General features: G+C 38.7%; 1 protein-coding gene across 4 annotated transcripts in view; it reads left to right on the top strand.

Annotated features, from left to right (window-relative positions):
• Positions 1–17,463, top strand: part of RALGPS2 (Ral GEF with PH domain and SH3 binding motif 2) — a 114,156-nt gene extending 96,693 nt beyond the window's left edge. For 3 of the 4 annotated variants that reach the window (XM_058809082.1, XM_058809083.1, XM_058809081.1), the window contains exons 16-20: positions 982–1,087; positions 1,840–1,932; positions 7,762–7,867; positions 9,047–9,138; positions 10,929–17,462. In XM_058809082.1, coding sequence (XP_058665065.1) covers positions 982–1,087; positions 1,840–1,932; positions 7,762–7,867; positions 9,047–9,138; positions 10,929–10,958 — 427 coding nt within the window. In that variant the 3' untranslated portion in view covers positions 10,959–17,462. Of the gene's footprint in view, positions 1–981; positions 1,088–1,839; positions 1,933–7,761; positions 7,868–9,046; positions 9,139–10,928 lie in introns of all 4 variants that reach the window. The other variant, XM_058809084.1, reaches the window with a different exon arrangement.
• The last annotated feature ends 225 nt before the right edge of the window (positions 17,464–17,688 follow it).

Here is a 17,688-nt window from a genome sequence, read left to right as displayed (position 1 = left end):
CCATTAACTGTGAAACCTCTGTCATGTTAAGAAGCAAGCACTGTCTCACTGAATTAAACCCATGTTCACATCTGTCAGTGTCCAAAATTGTCTCCATATCATCATCCTCAGTAGGTGCTGCAGTGAAAGTGTTTGTCACATTTCCAGTTTACTTTGGACATAGGATGGATGAAACAACAAATCCTGGCTTCCTTCACCATGATTTTTGGGTGCTGTTCAATCTCTTGGCTTTTCTAAAAACCTGCTGGGTTCAGCACTTTATTTACATGCTCTGATTGATATTCACTGAAATTATTCCTGGTGTAACTTTTCTCTGATGGGAAATGTTTTTGAAGCCAGTCAGCTTTGTCATTTTAATCAAGTTCAGTTTTCTTTCCTCAGTGCTGTACCTGGCCTTTGTTTCAGCCCATTGCTCTCCAATCCTTTGTAGGGCAGATGATCAGTAGAGCACCAGTTGCATTAAAACACCTAAAGCTGTGGTTTGGGTTTCTACTCTTTATTCCTGCTCCCTCCCACTCTCCTTGCTTTCAGATATTTTAAGGATTGTGCATGTTTGAGCTGTGCTTTGTTTTTGATGTGCTAATGGTTCTGGTGTTTCTAACCAAAAAATAGTCAAATCTTTCCTGCCAGGGCTGAAGGAGAGGTTTAACACGTACAGCAACTTTACCAATGTACTTCAAATGTTTACTTTATAAAATTAATTTTTCTTGTCTTTTAGTTGTGTTTTGAGTTTTAATTTTTTTAATTAAGGATTACCTGCTTGGCTAATTAATTTTTCTGATCACTTTTGCTTGCGAGTGTTAATTCCACAACAGCAATTCCTTGTAACAGCCAAAGTCTTTTTCCACAATGAAGTCAAATAAATAGAGAGTTGGCATTTTCAAATTACAATGAAGGTATTTGCATTAGTTTTTGGTAATGGTTGGAAATTTACTTTAGGAAAAATATTTTTTCACACAACTCTTCACATGCTCCTTTCAGCTCCCTAGAATCTGAAGATTTGGCTGTTCATTTGTATCCAGGAGCAGTTACTATTCAAGGTGTTCTCAGGAGGAAGACTTTGTTGAAAGAAGGCAAAAAACCTACAGTAAGATTTTTTTTTTTAATAAATTAATTTTCTCACCTTCTTCCTTTGCCCAGTTATAAATACAGTAAAATGACCATTGGGCAACTAGTTCAAGTGTCTAAGATCTCCTCTGCCTTGCTGATTAAGATTTAGGGTCATTGCCAGAGTTTCAGTCCTTCTGTTTGGTGCATTTATTCACTTTGTAAGACTATACATATAAACCAGAAGTAGAAGAGAAGAGGATGCTGCATAAAATTTTCTACAGTTACTGATGACTTTAAAATGGAGAGAATCATGTTTTGTCTTCCTTAACAGTAGGTAAATCCCAGCAATTATTCAATAGATGATCACCCTTAGCATTTACATTGCAAATACATGATGATAAATTATAAATCAAAATATTCAGCATATTCAGGACAATGGGGGATACCTTATGGCAGCACCTAAGATGGAAAAGGAAAGGGGCAGATGAACTCTGACTCCACAAAGTGTTCTGTAGGGATTGCAGGAAGTATAGAGCAAGATGCAGAGCATTTTTGTCAGATTAGAGAGGAAAGGCACATGATCTTTCTGCTTTCTGGAGTTTTCATGCATTCATAGGCCTGCATGAGTAACAAACAGCAGCTTTGGAAACATGGCTGATGCTTGGCTGGACAGTCAGTGCTCTCATGTTCTTGCAGGATGATGCCTCCTCTTTCAAAGCTCAGTGTTATGAAGCATTTCACTTATCCATGGCACTTCTAGGTTTGTTTGTTTGTTTGTTTTCTCTGCAGGTAGCATCTTGGACAAAATACTGGGTAGCACTGTGTGGAGCCCAACTCTTCTACTACGCTGCAAAATCCCTGAAGGCTACAGAGAGAAAACATGTATGTAAAGCAGGCATGTTCCAGTATCACCTGCCAAAACTGAAATGTGATTTCCTGATGTAAACACTGAGAGTAGTTCATGCCTTGCCTGATTTCTAGTCAGCACTATCCTGTCTCCCAGTCAGTCAGTCACCTCATATGGATACACCCCAGGGAAATATCATTTACATTTGTATGCTACACCAAGAACATCTGCTTTGCATCTGCCATGTGTCTCTGACTTTGCTGGTCTTTCAGGACAGGAACTGTGTCATTGGTCTGTCCATTTTCAAAGCTCTGTCTTTGGATGATTTCAGTCTTGGAGAAGTTTGTCACGGTTTGAAATCCAAACAAGCACTGATGAGGGAAAATTGAGCAGTCACAAGATAGAACAATTAAACATGTACTGATTTCCTCTGTGTGGTAAAATTAGACCATTTGGTTTTTCTGTATAATCCTGTAAGCCATTAACTGCAGTGGAGTACCAAACACTTCATCTGCTCAGCAGAGAGCTGCAGTGTCAGATGATGCTGGGGTTCCTTTTATTTGCTGCAACTTGATCTGAAAGAAGCTAAAAATGCTTTGTTTGTGTGGGGAAGGAGCAAGAGGATTTTCTGTATGGATGTTAAGATGTGCATTGTTCCTATTTGATGTCCCTAGTTAATTGTAATGATTATTTTAAGAAACTGGGTCAAATTTGAGATACTTGAATCTGACTTCATTCACTGCTCAGAATCATGACTTGGTTGCCTTGGTGGATGTTTCAGGTTAATTTATGCCATCCCTCACTGTAGAACACTTGCTTTGCATAGAGCTTATGGGATTTTGCAGAATGAGTTCTGCTTTTGGGATCCTTGTAAAGGGAATTGTGGTACAAAATGCTGTTTTCTTATTCTAACATTTTTATGTGCAGAGGGTGGAGATTTGAAGCTTAACATTTCTTGTTTGCAGGCTCCTGCATATTTGAAGTTGCTGTGTGGAAAGTTTGTGTATAAAGTTCCCTTAATCTAAGAGATTATTTCCCTCTTTTTATTGGAAGTTCATTAGGAAACAGTATTCTAATGCTCATTACTTTCAGAACTATTTATGTGGTTTCTTGGCCATCCACCCCTACTAGCTTTGCTTAGGTAAGATTGAAACTGATCCTGCTTAATTTGAACCTTCAGGCTGAAGGTTCATTAGCCAACCTCCTTCTGTCTTCTGGGTGTCTTGGGAGAAGTGTATGTGTTTGGATGCATTTGTTTCTGGCTTCAGTGAAAACTTTAGGGAAGGATTCCACCTCATTAAAAGGGAAGAGCAGACTTGTAAGCTCTTATGAGTAGAAATGCAAAGTATTAAAAAAAAGAAGGAACCAGAAGAGAACTTTTGTTGGCATTATGTCACTCACAGCTAGTTGCCTATTTTTTCTGGAAACACTGAGAAATGGAAAAGAAATTTTTGTGGTAATGTCAGACTTTGTGTTCCTGTTACTGCTGTGATTCCTTTGGGCTTTGTGCCAAAATTGCATTTTGTTTTCTTTTAGGAATAGAATGTGTATTTGTAAGTCTCTCTGGTTCACTGTTCTTTACAAAATTATGGAGGATTTTACAAGACTTGTATCTATTTATTCAGAACCTTTTTCACTCTTCTGTGTTAGCATTTGGAAACAATCTAAATAGCATGCAGGTTTAGAGAATTTGAAAAAATTAGTTAGCAAGGAATTATATTGATTGGAAATTAAGTATATAAATTTTGCATTGTTTACCTGTTTCCTTCAGAATAACAATTTCAATAATTTAGATAGTCTTACCCTTTCTTTAGCAAAAGTAAATGAAAGAAAAACAGAAACAGGCTGGTACCTGATCCTTCTGAGTCCCTGTTCCTGTAAAAGCCTTTACTTTGCCTGGAAATACAGTCACATACATTTACAGTGCTCTTTCAGAGATTGTTTTCTAAACCTCTTGAATTGACTTCTGATATTCTCTGAGTCTCTGATATGTTGTGGTACCTACAACATCTAAACTGCTGGTGAAGAGAGGCTTAAGAAGCCAAAATCTGTCTCACTTGCTTGTGTGCTCATGTTTCTTTCTTCAAGAGGGAAAAAAGTGGTTTGTTGTTCCAGCAAACCACTGAGAAAGTTTGCAAACAGAGGTGAGGAGGTGTTGGGGTCCAGGATTTCCCATCTGGAGCCTACCAGCCTCATGGTTTGCAGATAATGAGAGGAGTTTGAGCAAGGCAATTCCCAGGAAGAGGAAGAGGAGTGGTAGTCGAAAGCAATGACTGCTGAAGAACATTAATTCCTTTTTAATAGCTGGCTCTATGAAGTTGGCCTGAACTGTCCAGCACAGCCTGTACACAGCTCATGTCTTGCTTTCAGCTTTTTAGGGCAGCAGACAGGCTCTGTTCTGTTTGTGGATGCCAAGCCTGTTGTGGAGCTCAGCCTCTGATTGGTTTCCCAGGTGCAGTTGAGGTTTATCTATTGTAATAACTGTTTACTACAGTTTGGGTTTTCTTTTATTTAAACAAATAATTTGCAGTGAGTAGTCACAGCAAACCTCTGCTTCAGAGGTTGTTATTATCACAGAGCATGACCTTTATTTTGAAATTAGAGTGGGATACCTGGTAACTGCTGTTGAGACAGAGGGATTGGTTGCTGGATTCCACTCCATTAAACAGGCTAATAATAGGTGGTCAGTAACTTGTACAGCTGCTCTGCCTGTGTTCATGGCATAGGTTTCCATCTATTTCACTGCAGATTCATTGTACAGAGCCTCAGCTTTGGTTCTGGAGTCTGTGGAGGTGGCTTGTCAAGGATCATGCTTCAGTTCACGTTTGGTTGCATTTTCAGGAAAAGTTTATCAGGAGAGAATGAACTGCAGATGGTCAATCATCCGTAGATAGCAAGAGCATGAGTAAATGCTCCAGATACTGTCCAGTGATATTCCCAAGAGGTTCACTCTGCACAATGACGAGATCCAAGGCTAGATTTAGGCTTTGGGGTTTTTTACTTACAGATAAAAAGGATGATGCCATCTACTTTGGAGCAGGTTTCTTTTTCGAAAATTAATACATTGGAGATTTACCTCAGCAAAATATTCCAAGCATCTTCTGGAGCCATTTAAACATCTGTCTTTTCTGCTTCCTTTCTCAAGCCCTCTGTGACATGGAAAGGAACCCTGGCAACAAAAGGCTCAGTCTGCTATATAAAGTTTCCTGGCTGCAGCTCTCAGGGTAAACGTGTCTTGATTACAGGCATGCTTTTGACCATTCTGCTGCTGCAATTGCTCCAGGCAGCTTGGAATGCATCGACACTCAAAGCTCTTCCAAGCTTATAATAGCCAGCTCTTTGGAAAATTACCTCATAAAAATCCCAGAGTAATTTCAGCAAAAGGGGCAAGAAATCCCCTCCATTTTAGACACAGACAAGGCAGCTCTTCTCCTGCCTGTGGTCGAAGGCCAAGGAGTGCATTCAGTATTGTGTGCTGCATCTCCTAAGAGTAACAGCATAAAATCAGCTTTGAGTTTAAATAATGAACAGGTTTCAGTTATTACTACAGTAATGGAGAATTGTCTGTAAATAAGCATGTGAACTCAAGAGCCCAGAAATTTAGTTCAGCACAATCTGAGAGGAATGTGTGGACAATGGTTTTATCTTGTATGCTGAAATGGAGCTCACAGAGAAGCCTCTGTGAAAAACTGCAGCACTTGTGCACATTTAGAAAAGGGCAACAGTAAGAATAGCCACTTGAACTTAGACATCAAATAAGCACTTTGAAAAATACACCTGTAAAAGAACTGTTTATAGTGATTGGACTGAGAGCCTTGCCAGTTTCTGTGACAACATAGCATGCATGAGAGATCTTTCTGTGTTTGTAGGTGCTTGAAAAGCAACAGAGACTTTTTATGCTTCATGCTTCAGCACAAACCCTCATTAGTTCTAAGCCTTCCATTGCATGCTATAATCAAAATTAGATGGATTTGTTTTTAGGGTAGAAAACTTGGTATTTGTGGCTCAGGCATTTCACCGAAATACCCTGATGAAAAATGCTGTCATTCTGGGAAGGATGTTCAGCCACAAAAAAAATTATTTGAATATTATAAATCTGTAGAATCTCAACAGGAGATGTAGAGGAGGAGATTTGTAGGTGCCAAAATGTTAGAGTGAAAAGTCTGTTCACATATTAATTCAGAGTTTTTGATTCAAAGATTTACTTGTAAAAGCCTTTGAGCTCGGAACAACAACAATAACAGCAAAAATCAATTATGTGAAGCCTAGTGCCAGAGCTGTGCAGTTTTCCATGTGTATAATAAGAGTCATTCCAGTGGCCTGTATTACAAAAAGCAAATAGGAACCAGGAACATTAAATTACAATGAAGCTTTCATTCCCTTCATGTTAACAAAGCAGACTTGCTGTTAGCAAGACTCTGTGCATCAGCAGAGAATGAGCTGCCCTGGGGACTGTGTAAACATGGAATACAAATCCAGCTGAGCACAGGGATGGAAGGCTGACATGTGTTTCTAGAGATGATGGATTGATGCTGGCAGGAAACACTTTCCTTGTGTGGAGCTTTTCATTTTATGGAGAAGCACTGTGATTAACTGATGGTTTGGGGTGAAAAGAAAAGGGAGGGAGCTCTGGCACTTTGGATTGCATGGCAGTGTCACATACTGGATACCTGTTGGGACATACAACTAAGATAGGAAACCTAATGTGCTGTTTCTATGAAACTCTGGAAATAAGTGTTGTTCAAAAGGTACGTTTTGATCTATAATCCATTAAAACTGCTTTGTGTCTCAAATTTCCACCTCTGTGAAAAAGACCTATTAATGCTTTAGGACTACTTGGAAGTTTGCATTTTGTAGGTCCTTTTTTAGTTTTATGTCATCATACTTTTTGAGGCAGTGTTGTCAGTGAGTCCATAACAAATCTTTTATATACACTTCCTTTTTTTAAAGAATTTTGAGCTGTATCCTTAACTTTATTATCTTTCCTTGTGTTTATTACTTCTTTCAGATAAAATGCCATAATTTTTACTTCAGACTGACACTACTTACTGCCTCCTCAAAGAAATTTCAGTTGCTGTTTGAAAAAGAGTTACAGCCCTCACTGTAATTGAAATCTTATCTGATAGAGCTTTATCATTTACCTGCTCCTCTTCTGAGGCTTTACCACATCTGTCCACCTCTCTGAGATACTTTAGTGTGTGTATACAAAGAGCCTGGACTCTTAAACTAGTTTGAACTTGGTTTAAATATTTTTTCTTTCAGTTTCTGTTCTAACATTTGTTCATTCCAAGTTCTAATGGATTTTAAACTAGTGTTTAAAATGCAGCCAGTTATGCAGGTCCCAGACAGATAATCTTACCTAGACAATGGTTTCACAGGTTTAGGTGGGATATTAGGGAGAAATTCCTCCCTGTGAGGTGGTAAAGCCCTGGCACAGGATACCCAGAGCAGCTGTGGCTGCCCCATCCCTGGAAGTGTCCAAGGCCAGGTTGGACAGGGCTTGGAGCACCCTGGTCTGGAGAAAGGTGTCCCTGATCCCTTGATGCTTTAGAACTATACTGTACATTGAAATGTGAACTAATGTGGTGAGGAATGCTGCTGTAATCATGCAGTGCACATTAGATGTCTAACAAGCTTTTGCAGATTGTGATATTCCTTTTAATTTGTTTTGAATATATTGTTTTAAGTTCTGTTTGCACTAATTTCATAAAACCTTTGTTAATTTTCTTAATCTTGTGAAGTGCTCTGCTTTGTTTGAAGTTACCCAGTCTTTAACAGTGCGAGGAAGTGCCCTGCTGGGTGCTTGTTCTGGCCGATCTGGCCTCTTGTTTTAATTCCATTTTCATTCCTGTTTGTGTTTCCAGTTCAAATCCACACCAAGTAAGAGTGTCTCAGTGGTGGGCTGGATGGTGATGATGGCAGATGACCCTGAGCATCCAGATCTCTTCTTATTGACTGATTCTGAGAAGGGTAAGCAGTGCACAGAATAAACATTTTCTTTTTTTCTCTGCTGAGGTCATTTGTCAGCCACTAAACCAGCAGGTGAAAGGTGACATCCTTCCAGTTTCAGCTGCTGTCCAACATGTCATCTTCTCCTTTAGAATGCATGGGAGCAACAGCCCATGGAGAATCCTGAGTCCTCACTGAGTTGAAAGAACTCTCCAAACTCCTACCAACCCCAGATGTGATTTTAATTGGAAGTATTCATCTATATTCTTTTAAAATATATTTGGAACACTTAGAGGCATTTTCACATGTGTGAAATCTAAGTAACAATTAAAAAAAAAAAGATTCAGCTAACACTAGCTGCTTGAGAGTCCCTTCTCTCCAAGTGAAAACCAAAACCCAAACCATCTGTTCAAATGGGGTGCTGTTACCCTCAGAGATCTTGACTGTTATGTGGAGAATCCTGTGGATCTCCATTACTCCAACACAGTGGCTGCTTTCAGCTGAAACTCTGAAGAAAATGTTACTTTTCCACAGCACTTCAAATTGTGCAGAAAGAACATTATTAGAAGTTCTGATAAAGGAGCTTAAAATTATTTATTGCTTTGTCTGCTTCAGGTCTTAGTACATTTTATTTCCAAACATCTCTCCTAGCACTGCTGATATGAAGTATAAATTGTGAATGCTTGTCAGCTTAAACTCTGCAACAGCAATCTGAAATGTTTTTTTAACACTTGACCTTCCTGAACCCAAACAAGCACTGTGTAACTCCAGCCTGGTCTAAAATGTATCAATACATTTAAGACTGATTTTCTGATATTTTCAAATGTAGCTTTCCAGGGTGCATTTCAGTGATACCTTGCACTTGGTTAAAAAAATCATGATATTATAAAGCAGTTACAGTAATGGCAGTGAACAAAACCACTTCTGTTTTAAGGGATATTTTGTTCTTTCCTAGTTGAGACAGGCATTAGTTGAAATCTAGAATGTTGGAAAGGAAGAGAGGAAAGCTGAAACTTCTCTTCAATTGGTCGAGCAATTGCACCTATTCCAGACAAAGTGTAAAGTTATATGGACCATCTATTAATAAATCTTCTCATAATATTTCAATTTAGAGGTATTTCAATATGGGTAGGATTTAAGTGTTTAAAAAAGAGCACTGTTGACGTTTCTTCATCAGTTCTTTTTTTTTCTCTTTCTTAGGAAATTCGTATAAATTTCAAGCTGGAAACAGAATGAATGCAATGCTCTGGTTTAAACACCTGAGTGCTGCCTGCCAAAGCAACAGACAACAGGTGAGAGCAAGGCAGTGAAATTAAATGAAATGAGCTTTTAAGAGCTCAGAAGTGATGGATCTTCGAGGTGACCAAGCTGTCACTGAGGGCTCTGTGTGTTCCCTGAGCAGCCTGTCCACCCCTTTCATGTGCTGATGGATTTCCCTTGGCTTTTCTGTTTGGCCCTTTGCAAACAAGTCCTCACAGCTTCTGGAGTAATGAGGAAAGATTTGGGGCTACCTTGAGACTTATTTACAGCAATTGGGGAAATGCAAGGAATGCTCTAAAATATCTGAGTGCACTATTTTTGTCTTGCCCATTTGAGAAAGGTTATTGCACAATTATATAAAAAGCTGCATTCAATATCTGCAGCATTCAATATCAATTCCAGATAAGTCTCCTGAAATGCCTTTTTTCAGGTCATGGGCACGCACATTTTCTGCTGTGTTTGTATTTTGTATTCCTAAAATGTACAGAAAGTAATTTAGCCCTTGGTACATTTTCCAGTCTTCGAAAGCAAAAGTAGCATTTTCTATTAATCAAAAAGGAAGATAAAACTCCAACCCCTATTAAATGCAGTTGTTGTATAAATTCTTCCTGACCTTTTTCATCAGCAAAATCCTTTTTAAGTTACTTTGTCTCCCTGAACTCTTCCTTCTCTTTGCACATTTGTTTATGGAGTTGCCAGAGCAGAAATCCTACTGAATTTCATGGGGAAACAAAAAGGCTTTTCCTTATCCTTCTGTGCTTTCTTGTTCAATTCTGCCTCTGAGAGAGATCTTAAGAAGTAAGGAGGGTTGCAGAAGCTCCCGTGGAGGTATTTGAGACAGTGCAAAGGAGAGAAATTGTGTTCCTGGCTGGAGAAAGTGGGGAAGGTAGCAAATAGTGGCAAAGAGTTTGCAAGTAAGTGGTGAAAAACTGTCCTCTAAAGACAGCTCTGGTTCAGTAAGGGTTGGCAATACTGTTAACAGTGTAACTGCCTTAGAAAAATTGGATGTTCAGATGTGTTTTCAATGGAATATAAACACCTAGTCTGTTTAATAGTAATAGCTGAATAACAGTAAGAACTATTTTAATAGATACTATTTGTGATTTTATTGGTGCAGCTTTAGCCCAGTTGAGCGTTCTTGCTTCTGCAGGTAAATGGTAAATGCAGTGCAAGAAATGCTTGATTCATATCTGACCAAACTGACTATTTATTGACAGTTGTCAGGAATGTGGTGGCTCTTCAATAACCTGACTAAATGAGAGATGTTTGTGTCAGACAGATTCCTGGTGGAGGGAAAATGAGGATATAAAATAATATATTACAAACATTAGCTTTAATCTCTTCATAAGTAAAAGCTGCAACAGGCATTCAGGTTTGGTATGGGAAAAACCAAAGAATTGTTTATGCCTTTTTTTTTTTATTAGTTTTAAAAAGACCAAGGGGCCTACATCAATCACTGATCTGTGTGCCAAGAATTTTCTAGCTGGGGCTCAGGTGAGAGGGTTCTCCTTGTCTAGCAGAGCTGAGATTGATCATGTTAAGGTTGTTTTGATGACAAATCTTAAATGTCATCAAAATTAAGAAGTTCTACAACCATATAAGAAAATTGTCACCCTCACAGGAGTTTAATATTTTTATTATACCTGGGGTTTCTGCACCTCTAAGTATATTTTTCCTGCTGGATGATAGTTGCATTCCTTCTCCCTTTTTTTGAAGACAGAATGATGTGCATTTCAACAAGGTGTCTAGTCTATGAAACAGTTGAATGCAAGTAACTACTACCTGCAGTAAATTCTTCTATCATTTATATTTTTGTTTTCAGGTTCCTGCCAACTTGATGACCTTTGAATAACAGGCAAATTCAAAACAATAAAAAAGGACAATGTGAACCATCTCATAATTGAGAACAAGGTCCTAATGAAAAATGTGCCAGCTGTATTCTGTGCCAGAACAGAACCTGTCAACTCGATCTCTGAACTCTGGAGCCCTGAACAAAACCACTAAAGGTTGGGGAGTGGAGTCCCCCAAATTAAAAATGGAGTTGCAACATGAATTGCCATGGACCATGCTTCATTATGTTCTGAGAACTGACCTGTGGAAACCACTGCCTTAAAGAGTGAAAGGAAAAACAACATGAAACACCAAATAGTGTGTGTGAAACTTCTGGCGGTGCTGTGCTTGAGTTAGATTGTAGCTAGTTTTGAGTTTCTTTTAACTTTATACTAATTTTGAAAATAACTCACCTTTTTAGGCATTCTTAAGAAAACAAGTAAACTGGTATTTAAGAGTTGTATCAAAAGCTGTGTATGAACCAGGTAAAAGGTACTACATGTTCTGGAGATGTTGTTTAGGCCTTCCCAGGAGTCCTGGAGGGGAGCTTGTCCCAGCCACATGGCCTGGAGCAGTGTTATTTCTCTCAGACCTGTAAGAAAGGCAACACAACTGCAAGTTCAGAGCAGCACTGAGCTTACAAACCTTGGTCCTGTATGGGAGCCAGACTCCAACAGGGGCACAGAGCTGAGCCAAAAATCAGTTTGGTACGTTTAGCCCTAATTCCTGGTGAAAAACACATGTTTGGGGCAGTCAGGGGGGTGTGTGTATGAGACAAAACTGAAAGCACTGTTGGGTCAGAACTGAGTGTTTTCATCCCATGTGTTTCTATGCCTGTGACTCCTTCACAGAAAAGCTGAATGACAAAACACCAACACCTGGGTACAGCTCACTGAGATGTTTGACTTTGGGTATCTGCTAATTATCAGTTAGGGACCACTGTTAGTGTGTGGTGTTTCATAATATCACTTCAGATGGACATTTTAAAAAGATAGAGGCACAATTTCAAGCTTTCATGTTCTCATTTGGCAATAATTGATTTTAGTATCTGTCTCGGTCAAAGTAGTTGACGTTGTGTGGTGTTGATAACATGGCCTAAAGCAGACCTTACATACAGGAGCTCTTTTGATCTTCAGGCAATTTGCTAATTTATTAGAAGGTAGGATAACCTAAGGAGAGAAAAAGTGTGGGGCCATCAAAATTCCATCCTTGACAGGAATCATTCTTGGTCACTGAAATTACTCACAGAGAAAAACATAATGGTTGTAAAAAGGGAGCTGTGCTTTATGTGTGTGTTTGATGCTTAAGACTTTGATTCTTGCTTTATTGGGGTTTCCTTGACGTCACCTAGTTTCCTGGATGATTGGTCTCTCTTTAATCTTCAAAAATATGATATTTGTAAAGCAAGGAAACATTGTCCAAAATATGACTCTGATATTGGAGCTTTGAAGTCTGTGAAAAAGTAGTAACTGTTCCATTGACATTGTGGTTTAGTGACCGTAAATATGCTTGCAGATTCCGCCATGAATTCTCCTTTTTAAACAGAAACAAGCTACCTACCAGTCTGTTTCAGAGTTCTCTGACTATCTAATAAAGGTTTCTACTAGTAGTTGTTATTTTGAAAATGTATAGTTTGTTTATTGCATCTGAGTAGAAGCCTATAAATTCACATTTGAGGGGTTTTTTTTCCAGAGTCAAATTAATCGTGTAATGGAAATGATTAATTTTTGATTTCTGGCAGGCAAAAGGAAAGGTAATCCAGTCTCACAGTAAACAAAACAAAACACACAAACCCCAACCACTTGTAATGTAAAGGTTAATAGGGTGGTTTATGTTTCCAAGAATTGTTCTGAATTGGCTCTTGGTAGAAAGAAAAACAGTAGAAGGATGCTTCTGTTGGAATTACACCACAAGGACTATGAGAATTTGGCTCCCCTTGCAGTTCTTTTGTTGCTGTTTCTTTATGTGGGGAATGAAGTCTGTTCTGAAGTCATGAATTTTAGGAAGGGGTTTCTTGTGCTGAATCCTTCTGCAATTCACACATCTCCCAGATTTACCCACTTTGGGTGTATAGTAAAGACAACATCCTGACAGCCAGCAGTGTTACTTTAGTAGACTTTGCACAACTTGAGTTTGGGTTTTTTCCGTTTTCAAACTTACCTAATGTGTATTTCTTCTCAATGACTGTTCGGTTTTTTTTAGGTTTTAGACTGTAGGTTTTTTTAACAATTTGTGTCCTTTTTTTTATGCATTGTGGATAATAACCTGTGGATTTTGAATTTTTAAATAAGCTATTCTAGGTTCATTGCAGCATAACTGTGTCTGTTCTTTTGTTAGTGAAAGGAAAGATGCAACTGGGAGCCACAGCCTGACAGCCCTCAGCTTTGCTAAGGACAGAGCCAGGTCAGGATGTGTCATTTATCACTGGATTTTTGCATTTTTCCAGCTGTTTTCAGTTAAGTTTTTATGGTAGGAGGATGGTGGGGAAAAGAATTCACAAATTATCCTTTAATGAATTGCTGTTACCAGCTTTCATTGTCCTTGGGCCTCCTACTCTTCCTTGTTCTCTGCCCTCAGATCTGCTGGTTTTTTGTGGGAGAGATTGAATATTATGGGAGGAGTTTCTTTAAATGTGTAGCCAGAATAACTGGAGTGAGTAATGACAACACAGGAAGTATTTTTGGCACTTGTCACAGTGAGTAGTTCAGAACTTTCCCTTTGTTTATGGCCAGGTAGTCCTGCACAGACACCGACATTTCTAGAGCTTGAGCTAAATGGTGCTCACAAAGAGGTGCTGGGTTTGCTCCCTCAGGGAGAGCTGCCTCAGCTAAGCTGTGGAAAGACTCAGACAAGTTAAATGACACACTGTAAAGAATGTACTAATGCTCTTTCTTTAAAAAAAAGGAGTTAAAAAAGTTAAATAACTGAAAGTATTGCTGAGAAAACAAGGAGAGCAGCGAGCTCATGGTGTTCAGGTAAGGCTGTCACCCAGACTGCTTCAGACAGTTGGCAGTTTCTCTTTGATTTTCTTTTTTAATGTCTTGCTCTAATTGTTTATCTTGTTAATAAGTGCTAAATCACTTCAGCTACTATTTGTCACTTTATCCCTTAATGTTTTGATTTTGAAGCTAAAGATGCCCCTTGCAATTCCTAGTTTTGGCTGTATTTGAGCAAAAATTATTTAGAGTAGCTCTTCTAGCACGAGTCCAAATATGAATATAAATTATCTGCTGACTGATAACCAACCTTTTAGCTAACTAAAAATTTTGGCAAAGATTAAACAACAGGGAATGTCTGGTTTATGAAATTGGTGCATTGCATTAAAATATATTACAGTGCACTGCTTAGTGTTAACTTTTATCTAATTAATCTCTGCTACTTTTGGCTAGGATTTTCAAACCTGATTTCTATTCCAGTGCCCTTTAAAGCAAATAATTTTTATAACTTTTATTTTTAAAACATTCTGGTAGTTTGAATAAACATAGCTCAGCTCAGACACTTTTTCATTTTTAGATGTCTGTTTTATGCCAGAGGAGTATTACTCAAGCTGTTATGATTCAATAAGTATTTAGGTGCACATTATAGGCATTAAAACTACAAATACTAAATGAGTCACCTAAATACTTAATGAATGAGCTTTAGCACCCTGCTTTAAAATCATGTTTAGAGAAGCATGCACATTGGAAAACATATTGGAAACAAAAGGAAGCATAAAAAAATCACAGCAGGGTTTTATTAGTTATCTACTCCTCACTAGGAATAAATTAATCAAATTTGATGCTTCTTGCAACATCAGCCTCCTGTATTTGCATTCAGTATTTTCAACACTTCTCCTCTATTGGTATCAGACCTAACACATGGTGACAGCAAATCTCTCTCTCCCAGCAGAAGCAGTTGCAGGGTTTTGTGCTGCTGAGGCACATGAGAAGCAGAGGTCTCTTTTGACAAAAGGCAAGTTGATCTTATGGTTTTAATTAACTGTAACAAATATTGTCCAAATGAAGGTAAAAAACATGGGATGCTTTTTCTTCTGGCTCTGTCAGTGGCCTTTTTATTCATTACTTGTCCTTTTAAATTGTTTGGTATTCTAACTCACCAACACTAGTAGTTCCAACCTTATTCATGGCCAGCTTTTAGTGCTGCCTGCTGTATAAAAACCCCGAGGCTGGTACTAAATCCCATCAGTGAATTGTTCATCCTACAAGGAGACAGCTGTGAAAGTTTTGTTATTATTCTTTAATATTAGCCTTTTCCTTTAATTTTTCTCTAAAAGCAGCTTGCTCATAAGGTGGTTTGGCTTGGGAAAGTTGCCATCAAAAGATCTGTGTGAGTGGACATGGAATTCTTTGCTAGGGGTTATCCCTTCCTTTACAAACCATCATTCTGATTTGTAGTACATGAGGAGGGTGAGTGCTTGCATTGGAGCAGGACTTCTGTCAGTGCCTTATTATGAACTTGAAGACCAATTCCTTTATTTCAGTGGTGAGTCCCACCATGGCAGACTTGCAGGCTGTGTCCTCAGTGTTCCAAGGGGTGACATTCCTGACAGCCACTGCATTTCTGCAGCAGTCACTTGTTTTGGTCAGTGTAAAATAGCTGTGGCTTGAGTTGCTTTAGTATTATTTCTGTATTTGAATAGCCTCTTTTTAGGAAAAAATGCAGAGGTTTCTGGTAGCTTGGGCTTGTTCAGCTTTTATCAGAAGTAGCTCAGACCTCTTAAAAATTAACTTATTTTCATTTTGTTATGTCTCTTGAGTAGATTTAGTGAGGAGGGGAGATGAAGAGCATAGTCCAAGTCATGGTCTAGACCACATGAGCTCAGGAGCTCACATTGTTAGAAAGGAGCTTGCTTTTGTCTGTCCCACTTTGATACAAACACTGAGGAGCATTCTTAGGAGACAATTTATCTTGCAGGCTTTTTGTTATAAATAAACACCACAGGAGAAAACTGTTTGGGGAAAGAGGAGGCTTAGCTAAATCTTAATATCCCAAAAGCTCAGTTTTGTATGTTGTATTTCTGGTGCCAACACTGTGTAGGGAGCACTGTCCTTCACTGAAACAACTGCTAGAGACTGTTTTAGCAGCAAAGACTTCAGAAGCTTTGGAAGGGGAAATGAAAGAAAGAATGTGTTGTTCTTAAGCAAGTAAATATTTGTTTTCCTGAAATATATCCTTATAAAAACACAGCAGTTTTACTATAGTCTTTTTGTAAATTCAGATGTTGCAAGGCTAATTTGAAAATTAATCTTCCTCTTTCTAAGAATACTCAGAGAGAGCAGAAAATTCAGAAGGGAAAATACAAATTACTTGGTGTAGCTCTGGCTGTTGCAGAGCTGAGCTGACAAGTTTTCTCCAAGTAACTGAGTTGCTAAGGAAAAGAAGGTGTATAAAATGTAGTGAAATGCAAATTCCTGCAGATCATGGCACAGTTCTGGCTGGTAGCCTGGTCTTGCTCTTGAGTGACTAAAACCACCATAAATACTCTGTTTCCTTTGTGTGTTTGATTATTATTATTTCTCTTTATTTGGGTGGGTTCTGGCCTTCATGTGTATTTGCTGAAGTAATTTCTTACCATTCCAAAGCTGTTCACAGCTGAAACTGCAAAGCAGGCAAGCAGTGTAAATCAATTCAATGTTGAAATAAAGGGTTCTGGGGTGCCTGGTTTACTGGCACTTCTGGCTCCTTGTGTGCAGGAGTGTATCCACTCAAAAACTACTGTACTGGAGTGGGAGAAGCACCAGGAAACATGGAAGTGTTTTATAATTATCCTGTAAGGACCAGCCATCCTTGGAAGGGGGATCAAGGTGTCATGCAGTAAACACAAGCCATTTTTAATGTTCCCTGCTGGTGTGAGGCATTCCAGGGATGGAGGGATTGCACTATGATCTCTCTGAGTGATGTGCAGTTTGGCTGTCCTCAAGCCTCTTCCTTCACCTTTTTTAATACTTTGTTCTGTGTGTGTGTGTGTGTGAAAACTGTGTGTTTGCATAAGCTAGTTTAATTGAATTTAAGAACAGGTTTCAAAAATCTTTCCTACTGAAATAAATGATTTAAAAGATGGACTGTGTCTGAAGTTTTAATTTCTCGTTTAAAAAACTGCATCCAAACTCCAGCTAGGTGTTATCTGACTGTCTTTTGGAATGGTGCTGAGATCAGCTGAAATTTTGGTGGCATTTTTCAATGAACCTTTGAAATGAAGCATGTAAAGATACCATTGTCCACTGGTGCAAAGGAAATCTAGAGACTAGCAGGGAAGTACAGTTCATTGAAGAGATGGATGTCTGGTCTCAGAGATCTTTCTGTTAAATTATGTGGTTTTTCTCTCCTTGGTAGTTTATCAGGGTTTTTTGTCTTTTGCTTCTATACTTAAAGCTGTGGTAAATTTAAACTCACTGAAGGCAGTCATCAGGCAGATTGGCTCTTAAGGAGCAACTACATGGAAGAGAAATTGAAAATGAAGAATGGATGAATAGCATGCAAAGCCTTGTATTTCCTTAGCTCTTTGTTTGGTGTTGCTTCCCTACTCTCTGTGCCTTTGTAATGCTGTGAAGGCTTACTGATCATACAGCCCTGGGGGAAATGCTGTGAAATGCTTGTCAGAATGTGAGCCTTGGGCTCCTTCACCTTTTCTCCTTAATGGAACCATTCATTTCAATGTATTTACAAAGAGAGAAGGAATAAAGTAGAATTTTGTAACCCCCTCCTTTTTCTTACTTCCAGATTACTGAGTTTGAGAAATGCTTTCTGCTCAA

This window comes from Ammospiza caudacuta, chromosome 7 (assembly GCF_027887145.1).
Source record: "Ammospiza caudacuta isolate bAmmCau1 chromosome 7, bAmmCau1.pri, whole genome shotgun sequence".
NCBI classification, from domain to species: Eukaryota; Metazoa; Chordata; class Aves; order Passeriformes; family Passerellidae; genus Ammospiza; species Ammospiza caudacuta.
Note: the sequence above shows the minus strand (reverse complement) of the source record. Positions and strands in the feature narration are given on the sequence as shown.